Source organism: Megalobrama amblycephala, linkage group LG18 (assembly GCF_018812025.1).
Source record: "Megalobrama amblycephala isolate DHTTF-2021 linkage group LG18, ASM1881202v1, whole genome shotgun sequence".
NCBI lineage: Eukaryota > Metazoa > Chordata > Actinopteri > Cypriniformes > Xenocyprididae > Megalobrama > Megalobrama amblycephala.
The window spans coordinates 14,784,163-14,794,962 of NC_063061.1; the positions used below are offsets into that span (position 1 = coordinate 14,784,163).

The window sequence follows — 10,800 nt, forward strand, 5'->3', positions numbered from 1 at the left end:
TAATGTAATGTCACACTGTCAGGATTGTGCAAACGGCTTGTTCTGAGACACTGCTTATGATTTATGGGGATTAAAAAAAAAAAGGAGTGGTTGGATTTATATCACTATAGGGTGGTTGTGTACACACACTGCCAACACACATTTATAGCCAAACACCATGCAAAAGTGAATTTTGCATAATAGGTCCCCTTTAAAGGATTAGTTCACTTTCATATTAACATTTGCTGATAATTTACTCACCCCCATGTCATCCAAGATGTATACATGTATAAGCATTGTCTGGTATCATTTAAAGCCCTTTGAAGCTGCACTGAAACTATTGACCTTCAACCGTTTGGAGTCCATTGAAGTCCACTATAAGGAGAATAATCCTGGAATGTTTTCATCAAAAACCTTAATTTCTTTTCAACTGAAGAAAGAAAGACATGGACATTGTAGCGAATTAACTCAAAGGGGAAATATTAATCATTATTCATAACTCCTTATGATTATTAATTGTGATTAATTATGAATATGTACATCAGTTAATCAGATTAACTGGATGTAGCTACATTAAGATTAATGTTACAATCAATTAACCTGTTCATCCAGTGACAATCAGTGTTGATTGTTTATTAATTCTAAGAAATGTTCATTTCCAGGTTATGGAAAAACAACTTTCTTATTGTACCGTACTACTCAGAGCATGTAGTCAGGATCTAAATCACTTTAGAGGCAATTTATTAGCAGACGGAGTCAGAACCAAACATGTATTGTGCAAAATCTTTATTAACTAACTCACAAACAAACACATAACTAAACTAAAAAACACATAACATACACGCAGGTCACACACATACATAGGTAAGAATGAGCAGTGATAGAGTTGAATCGGAAGTGGAACTATAGGAAAAAAGTCAAAGACAATCTGGAAAAGAATCATCAGTTTCCTCAGCAATAAACACCTTTGCTGACAAAGGTAAGTTTTACAAATCAATACTAAATCGCTGTTTAGTGTTCAAATGTACGATACTTGCAAGATGCCTTTAGGCTGAGGAGTATCGGATCTGCAGGCTGAGGAGAAATCTTGATGATTCAGTCTGAAGTTGTTTCCAGTATCTTCTGTGTTGGATGAAGTACTATGAAACAACTTATAGATGAGCACATGGCTGGGTTGTAGGCCTACGGGCCTTGGCCTGAAAAGGCCTGCAGCAAAAAGGGGGTCTCTTCAGTCATCCAAGAAGCAAGAAAGAGAGCGGGAGTGGCATTGTTCACTGGCTTTTAACCTCTGGTCAAAGTCACACCTCCTAGTTGTTGACCAGACCAGTGAAGATGTTGTATTTCCGGGTGGCAACACGCCTCCTGTCAGGGCTTTTACGACCGAGCAAGATTAACTGGCTGAGTTTTTGAAGAAGAACTATTAAAGATTCTTGTAATACTGATGTGTTGCACAGGTATGGACATACCGCATACACAAGCATTTGAATCTTCTCGATACGAACCCATAGACACTAAACATGGCATAATAAAAGTTACCTTAAATGTATCATAAAACATGTGAATACAATGATTGTAATACAGCAACGGTAATAATGGATACAATTTCCTGGGAATGTGCATGTTCATTTATAGAACAGTCTGTCTATACATTAATGCAAGAGAGTCTGTGTTATGTGGGGATGATGCAGGAAAGATGCACATTTTCGTGTGTCTCTTCTCTGCTCTCTGCTCTCAATGTGGCAACCTGTTCAACCATTCTTTAGTGCTATAAAACTTGTAACTAAGAACTTCTCGGGAGATGGGGGACAGGCCCCAGCGTGCTTTAAACAATTATTGGTAAACTATAACAAATAATTGTGTCTGATTTGTCTCAGTCGTTACAACATCTTGGATGACATGAGGGTGAGTAAATTATCGGGAAATTTTATGAAAATGAACTGATCATTTAATGTTATGAAGCAACAAAAATAATGTCTTTGTTCAACAATTTCTTCTCTTCCCTGTCATTCTCCTGAACCACTGTAGAGCACGTGGACTATTTTAACGATGACTTTGCTACCTTTCTGGGCCTTGAAAAGTGCAATGACATTGCTGCCTATGTGTGGTTCAGATACCTCTCAGATTTTATCAAAAATATCTTAATTTGTGTTCCGAAGATGAACAAAGGTCTTACGGGTTTGGAACGACATGAGGGTGGGTAATAATTAATGACAGAATTTAACATTACTGCCGTTCTTATGCTGCATGTAATTTCACCATGAGCTTCAGTTCAGTTCAGAACGGTCAGTCATTTTTTCTTTCTCTGTTGGTGGATACTGATAGCTGCTCATGGTTATTAGAAAAACAGAACATCTTCTATAAAAATGGCAAATAAATCACAGTTGCACAAAATAAACCAATATTTGGTTTCAGAATACAGCATCTAACACCATATTTCACCAGCACTGATGGTTTTGTCATTGACACTGCCAGTGGAAAACCATATATTCACTTGAGGCCAATGAAACCATATGTGAATATATAACAGGAGAATGGTGAACACATTAACAATCGGCATGGAATCCGGGAGCCAAAATATCCTGGGAATGCTTCACAGTTTCAGAACACAATGGCTGCCCTCGGAATTGCATTAGGCCCCTGACCACAAAAAGTCAGCCGGTGCTCCTGAGGGTGACAGTTAATTCATCATGGAAAATCCTAGAGTCAGAAAATCTGGATTTCTTATGAAGCTTTTCTGGTGAATCACTTTAGAGCCGCTGCCTGATTTAATTTTATGAATGTATGAATATATGCTACAATACAAAGCATATAAGCAAACTCTCTTGGCTACTGAATTCCTTCAGTCCTTCACACCTGAGGGTCAATGTAGATGAAGGAAAGGCTAACAGTTCTGTTTGGAGAACGGTAATAAACCTCAGACAGCCGTGCCGCGTCCCACTGCGCCTATCTTGTTACGGCTCCCAGATACGCTGCATTTGGGTTTCCACCAGGCCTCAGGAGGACCCTGGAATTAAAGTTTCCTGGAGCCTCAGTCTACCTCAGCCGAGCAGAACCATTCGGAACACTCCGAGGAGAAAAAGGGCTCAGGTTTTTCATTCTCAACGTCGCTCTGCTGACACGTAATCTTCTCAGAGTTTCAGACACAAAATCTGTGTTTTTTGTGGAAATCCTTTTTGTTGAATATCAGATGGTGTGTTGTATTGATTGGCAATCATAATTGGAAGACTGACAGTTGCTGATGCCCACCATATGGTTTGAAATCTCATACCCTAAAACCCAACATTCCACAGAAATGTGTATTTGGCAGGAGCGGCAGTTTGGAAGACTTCTTTGCACTGTGACCTGAGAAGTTGTATGGCAAAAAACACAGAAATATTGTTTTTGTGTGTGCGGGAAATGTTTTGCAAAATCATTGGAGATTACAATAGAAGGAAGATGCACATTGCTAATTACATCCCGTAGGTCCAAACCCCAAGGTTATTTTGAAAGGCTAGTGCGTAAATGAGGAGAGCTCACTCACAGGAGAGAACTGTATGGGGCATTTCGAGTCTGTTTGTTTATTTATTTACATGTCTCTAAGGGAATGTTCTCCATTACACTGCTCCTCATCACCATAACTGAACTATGACAATAGAAACAGAGAACACAAACCTTAAAAGTGCACAACATTGATTATTTATACATTATACTGGGCTGCATTTATACGATCAAAAATACAGTAAAAACAGTATTGTGAAATATTATTACAATTTACGATAACTGTTTTCTATTTTAAGATATTTTAAACTCATTTATTTTTATTATCAGGGATGTGCAGTTAAAGGGTTAGTTCACCCAAAAATGAAAATTTTGTCATTAATTACTCACCCTCATGTCGTTCCACAACATCGGAACACAAATTAAAGGTGCCATCGAACGTTTTTTTTACAAGATGTAATATAAGTCTAAGGTGTCCCCTGAATGTGTCTGTGAAGTTTCAGCTCAAAATGCCCCATAGATTTTTTTTAATAAATTTTTTTAACTGCCTATTTTGGGGCATAATTAGAAATGCACCGATTCAGGCTGCGGCCCCTTTAATTCCTCATGCTCCCCGCCCCCGGAGCTCGCGCTTGCCTTAAACAGCATAAACAAAGTTCACACAGCTAATATAACCCTCAAAATGGATCTTTACAAAGTGTTCGTCATGCATGCTGCATGCATACATCAGATCATGTGAGTATAGTATTTATTTGGATGTTTACATTTGATTTTGAACGAGTTTGATAGTGCTCCATGGCTAACGGGCTAACATTACACACTGTTGGAGAGATTTATAAAGAATGTGAAAGATGTGTTTGTGCAGACTGCAGTCTCTGCACAGACTGCAAGTGTTTAAAAATGAAAATAGCGACGGCTCTCTTGTCTCCGTGAATACAGAAATAAAAGATGGTAACTTTAACCACATTTAACAGTACATTAGCAACATGCTAACAAACATTTAGAAAGACAATTTACAAATATCACTAAAAATATCATGATATTAATGATCATGTCAATTATTATTGCTCCATCTGCCATTTTTCGCTATTGTCCTTGCTTGCTTACCTAGTCTGATGATTCAGCTGTGCACATCCAGATGTTCTGCCCTTGTCTGATGCCTTGAACATGAGCTGGCATATGCAAATATTGGGGGCGTACATATTAATGATCCCGACTGTTATGTTGAGATTCGCCTGTACTTCGGAGGTCTTTTAAACAAATGAGATTTATATAAGAAGGAGGAAACAATGGTGTTTGAGACTGACTGTATGTCATTTCCATGTACTGAACTCTTGTTATTCAACTATGCCAAGGTAAATTCAATTTTCCATTTGATGGCACCTTTAAGATCTTTTTGATGAAATCCGAGAGGTATATGACTCGTCCATAGACAGCAATATAATCAACACTTTCAAGGTCCAGAAAGGTACTAAAGACATCATTAAAAAAGCCGATGTGACTGCAGTGGTTCAACCTTAATGTTATGAAGGGTGAGAATAATTTTTGTGTGCAAAAACAAAACAAAAATAATGACTTTATTCAACAATATCTTCCCTTCTGTGTCATTCTCACATGCTGTTTATGTCCAGCGCTTCCAGGTTCTACGTAAGAACGCCGACTCATTATTGGCCGGCTCCTGTGTCAGCATCACACGCATGCGTCATGCTGCTCACGTGTGCAGCTTTGCATTCGGATGTAAACACGGAAACTTTCACTGTGCTTACTGCATCAACTGCGTAAGGATAATGACTGGGAAGGGAAGAGATTGTTGAATAAAGTCGTTATTTTTGTTTTGCGCACAAAAAGTATTTTGTCACTTCATAAAATTAAGGTTGAAACACTGCAGTCAGGTTGACTGTTTTAACAATGTCTTTAGTACCTTTCTGGGCCTTGAAAGTGTCAGTTAAATTGCTGTCTATGGACGAGTCATATACCTCTCGGATTTCATCAAAAATACCTTAATTTGTGTTCCGAAGATGAATGAAGGCTGTACGGGTGTGGAACGAAATGAGGCTCAGTCATTAATTTTTGGGTGAACCAACCCTTTAACTAAAATTTTTAAAAAAATTCATTAATTGAAATAAAATAAAACAAACAAAAAAACACTTCTGATTATTATCAATGCTGAAAACCACTGTGCTGTTTCTTTAAAAAAAAAAAAAAAAAAGGTCACTTTATATTAGGTGTCTTTACCTACTATATACTTACATAAAATAAGCAATGTACTTATTGTGTTGTTGTATTGCAAAACACTTTTGCTGCTGGATACGGGTATGGTTAGAAACAGGTTTATTGGTTGGTTAAAAGGGAAAGGAAGGGTTAACAGTGTAATTATAGCTGTAATTACAGGATTAATTACAGATGTAATTACATGCAGGTAATTATAATAACATAAGTACAATGTAAAATCATGTATGTACATAATAAGTGCATTGTATCAATTGATTAATTTAATTGTTAGTATAGTTAAAGTCACCTAAAGTGGGACCAAAAAAGCTTACTGACCACAAAATTAAGAAAGGGTAGTGTACATGATAATAAATTATAACCAGCAAGGGTAACTATTTACACAACAATGAATGTACATACACTTACATACAGTATCAATATATAACCTTTCGGATGGTGGTTAGAATTTCAGACACCTTCTCATCTTAGCTTTTGGGATGAAGTGACAAAAAGCTCATTAGCTGATTGTTTACCTGGAAGTTTAATTCACACAAAGAATCATGGGACATGAAGGATACCATTCAATATAAGGGTTTATATGTAATGGTACCCAATGTAAATGAAAATCCTTTTAGAACACAAGGCAGAGAATGCTGCTCAACTGAGATCTGTGTTAAATGTTGAATGGCATCTCATCTACTATATACACATCAGCATCTGGTTTTAATTTAACAACATAACAGCTGATAACTGCACTTTAATTGAATGAAAGAGAAATAAGGGGACATGAAAAAATAAATCATTCGAATGAGCCACTGATCTACACTCCAATTTGAAAACTATTACCACAAAAAGGCAAAGAAATGAAATATGACAGTCATTAACTTGGCATCTATGCTGATGAATGTATACTTGCATGAGTCTTTTGCATGAAAGCAACATGCTTCATTTACTGTCTTTCATGCTCTCAGGAAGGGATCTCTTGCCCCATCATGTTGTGAAATATTTTCAGGTACTTTCCACCCAGGCACCGTGAAGATGTGTCATGTGCAGGCAGAGCGAGGTGTAAGCAGTAGACTGCAGATGGGGCTCATGCCATAGAAAGCAGGATCTGTGAAGGGGAAGAGGAGGATGAGGAAGAGCAGAACACCCATCTGGTAAAAGAACAGAATCACAGGCCTCTGTGGATGGAGTAAAACTGAGCCAATGGCAGGAAAACCCATCCAGTTGCAAAACGAGTGGCACAACACGGGTCCCACCAGATGACCTGGTCAATAAGATATTGAAATCTGAGGTGAGACACAAACCAGACGACACTGTATTTATTCATATCACGGATACTCACCTGTCCTTATGAATATGAAGGCGGTGTAAGCTCCAAAGATGGAGGTATAAGTGAACTGGAAAGCTGAAAGATAACATGTAATGAAGTCTTAGATGAGACAACATCAAATGTAAGGCATTTAAATGCATTTACCTGCACAAATTAGGATTTCAAACACAGTGTCTTGTCCAAAGTGAAGCTGTTCAATGATATGATGGAAATGTGCTATGTGGGACAGAAAGAACACAGCAAAGTCAGAAGAACATATAACAGAAAATTTCCTGTCACGCAGAGTTTCTAATCATGATCACACCATGTTCAATCAACTGGCTCCCCGACTGAGCCTGGTTTCTCCCAACGTTTTTTTTTCTCCATTTCTGTCACCTGATGAAGTTTGGGTTCCTTGCCACTGTCGCTTTTGGCTTGCTTAGTTGGGTCTAGGGGAATCTTAATATTCAGCAATATTACTGATTTGACCACACTGACACTTGGATGAAAACTCAACTTTGCTGGATGATGACATTACTGTTTTCTGCAGAGCTGCTTTATAGTTGTAAATTTATAACTCAGTCATTTCACAATTGATATGCTTTACACAGTTATCAAACCGAAATGAATCAACGCTGAATTGATTTCAAGTGAATAATGACTGTTTACCCATTTAGAGCTGCTTTACAAAAGTTTAATTATGTTTGCTTCATCGTTATTTTCCTGTTTATCACTGTAAAATGCTTTGAAATAATCTGTGTTGTATTTAAAGCGCTGCTTGTACCGTTTTGCCCCGAATGGTAGAGGTCAAGTAAAGTCCGAGGCTTCTTCAAGCGCTATAAAAAGGTGACTTGACTCCCTGAACACTAACAATAGGCTACCTTTTAAAAGCGTACACATACACAACTAGCCTATTTCACTGCTCATTATCAGAGCTCGACAGCGCCATCTGCTGAAAGGACAACATATTTAACTACATTATCGTCTTGCTATTCTACCTTACCCACACCGAAGAAGAGCGGACTGATGAAGATGGCAGCAGTGGGACCGATGCATGGTACCAACATGGGAATCATACACGCTCGAAAGACGAACTCCTCTGTTAATGGAGCCACCACGTGGTTCCGCAGCCATCGCAGATCCTTCACACACTTGCTCCAGGACCGAGAATCTGCTCAGTAATAAGGATCACAGTATTAATTTTTTTTTTTTTTTTTTTTTTTTTTTTTTACATTATATATAGGCTATATAGCCTACATTACCGGACAAACGTTTTTGAACGGTAGAATTTTTTTAATGTTTTTTAAAAAAGAAGTCTCTTCTGCTCACCAAGGTTTCATTTATTTGATCCAAAATACAGCAAAAACAGTACAATAGTTTAATATTTTTACAATTTAAAATAACCGTTTTCTATTTGAATATATTTTAAAATGCTATTTATTTCTGTGTTGGCAAAGCTGAATTTTCAGCATCATTACTCCAGTCTTCAGTGTCACGTGATCCTTCAGAAATCATTCTAATATGCTGATTTGATGCTCAAGAAACATTTATTATTATTATCAATGTTGAAAACAGTTGTGTACATTTTTTTTCAGGATTATTTGATGAATAGAAAGGTCAGTGAGAGTTTTTTTTTAAGGAATTAAAGAAATTAATACTTTATTCAGCAAGGATGCATTAAATTGATCAAAAGTGACAGTATAGACATTTATAATGTTGCAAAAGCTTTGTATTTCAGATAAATGCTGTTCTTTTGAACTTTCTATTCATCAAATAATCCTGAAATTTTTTTGCCAACATTGATGATAATAATAATAAATGTTTATTGAGCAGCAAATCAGCATATTGGAATGATTTCTGAAGGATCATGTAGTAATGATGCTGAAAATTCAGCTTTGCAAACACAGAAATAAATAGCATTTTAAAATATATTCAAATAGAAAACAATTGAAATTGTAAAAATATTTCATAATATATCTTTTTGCTGTAGTTTGGATCAAATAAATGAAGCGTTGGTGAGCATTTTTTTAAAGCAGTAAGTTTTAGAGCAGTTAGTTTTTATATTTATTTTATTTTTTATTCAAATGTTTTATTTAAAAAATTTATATTCTAAATATGGCTGTCAAAGGATTAATCGCGATTAATCGCATACAAAATAAAAGTTTGAGTTTGCATAATATATGTGTGAGTACTGTGTGTAATTTATATGTATATATTTAAGAGAAATATGTTATTTATGTACAAAATATTTGTATTTATATATAATATAAATTATATAAGAATATAAATAAATACATGTACTTGTAAATATTTCTCAAATATATACATGAATGTGTTTGTATACTTAATAATTACACAGTACACTCACATATATTAGGCAAACCATTTTGTATGCGATTAATCATTAATCATGATTAATTGTTTGACAGCCCTAAAATGTACACGTATTCATACTCACTCAAGGCTGTTTTAACATCATGAAAAAGTCCTCTTGGGCTCTCAATTGCCAGCTGGGTCAGAGGTCCAAGAAAAAGCACCTGTGTTCAAAATAAATACACAAAATAACCAGAAATCTTAGGAATGGCTTCCCATGAAGCTGTTTCTGGTTCAATGCTTGCACAATGGTGGTTTTATTAGGTACCTAGTAAAAGGTAAGGTAAACCGTTGGGTTTAGAGGCCTGGTTTGTAACCATCAGGTAACCAGTTATTGTAGGCTACATGTTTATCTAATGTTTATGAAAAAAAGAGAAGATAGCAATAACAAACCATAGTGAGTGTCAGCGGCAGCAGAGTGGCAGGCAAAAAGCCCTCTAGACGAATGCCCAGCAGGGCCCACAATGGTGGACTTGGCTGTAACAAGTCCAAAAATAGATCATATTAAATAAAATTAAGTAAAAATTTAAATTAACTTAAATTTATATAAAAATGAATACTCTTAACACTTAAGACAGTAACTGAATACTTGAAAAGTATTTCATCGCATATGCATGGGTCACTCTGGCATGCAGCCCACACTCACCCTGACTTTCATGTAATGAGTCCATGCCAGTACAACCAGTGGTGAAACAGCTGACACACACAAAACACTGATAAAACGCCTTTTTATTGTGTTTGGGTGATCCCTGAAGAATGAACAAAAGAGCATATATGGCATCATTGAAACATTTTAAACTGCAACTGAACTGTTCTTCAGTTATCAGAGAAATAATAGCCCAGTGCTTTGCTTTATCACTACCTGGGTAAGCTGTTGCCCCTCCATACATACAAACTCCCAACATACAAACAGGCAAGCAGTAAACAACACATAACAGATATCCAACACTCTCCTTCAAAAGTCTCTGAAAGGGTTTTGATTGATAACATCGTCCGTTATTCCAAAGAAACATGCTGCTGTCTGAAAAGAAGATAATGAGCTTAAGCCGCTTGCGGTTCATGACGTAGCCTCTGTTGTCAAGCTAGTGCAAAGCAATTGAATAATCATGATTTTTATGTCCAGTTTATGCATGTCTTCTCTTTGTCAACTATACTTTAAATGATTAAAAATGTTTTAATAGTTGAAGTGGCTAGTTTTATTACACTTTTTCTTTTTAAATTCACTTTACCTATGTTTGGACATGCGGGCCCGACTGGTTTGGCTGTTTTTAATAAGTTTAGAGAGAGTCAAACATTTTTTTTTTATTAAAGTAAATATTCAGATTACTAGTTTTATTACTAGATCATAAAGAAGTTGACAGATGTTAATCTGTTAATCAAAATGAGCCTCAGCAAAAAGGAATCTCAATCAGATCTCAATATTAACACAGACACAAACAATATTAACA

The 10,800-nt window shown here is 36.3% G+C and overlaps 1 protein-coding gene across 3 annotated transcripts in view; it reads right to left on the minus strand.

Annotated features, from left to right (window-relative positions):
• Nucleotides 1-5,770: 5,770 nt before the first annotated feature.
• LOC125252195 (CAAX prenyl protease 2) overlaps nt 5,771-10,800 on the minus strand; it is a 5,916-nt gene continuing 886 nt past the window's right edge. The window contains exons 1-8 of one of the 3 annotated variants that reach the window (XM_048165317.1): nt 10,215-10,800; nt 9,999-10,101; nt 9,746-9,829; nt 9,438-9,516; nt 7,983-8,150; nt 7,145-7,216; nt 7,013-7,075; nt 5,771-6,934 (exon numbers count right to left, since the gene is read on the minus strand). The exon at nt 10,215-10,800 is cut by the window's right edge and continues 161 nt beyond it. In XM_048165317.1, the coding sequence (XP_048021274.1) occupies nt 6,711-6,934; nt 7,013-7,075; nt 7,145-7,216; nt 7,983-8,150; nt 9,438-9,516; nt 9,746-9,829; nt 9,999-10,101; nt 10,215-10,342 (921 nt within the window). In that variant the 5' untranslated portion in view covers nt 10,343-10,800 and the 3' untranslated portion in view covers nt 5,771-6,710. The remainder of the gene's footprint in view (nt 6,935-7,012; nt 7,076-7,144; nt 7,217-7,982; nt 8,151-9,437; nt 9,517-9,745; nt 9,830-9,998; nt 10,102-10,214) is intronic. The other 2 variants (XM_048165316.1, XM_048165315.1) reach the window with 2 other exon arrangements.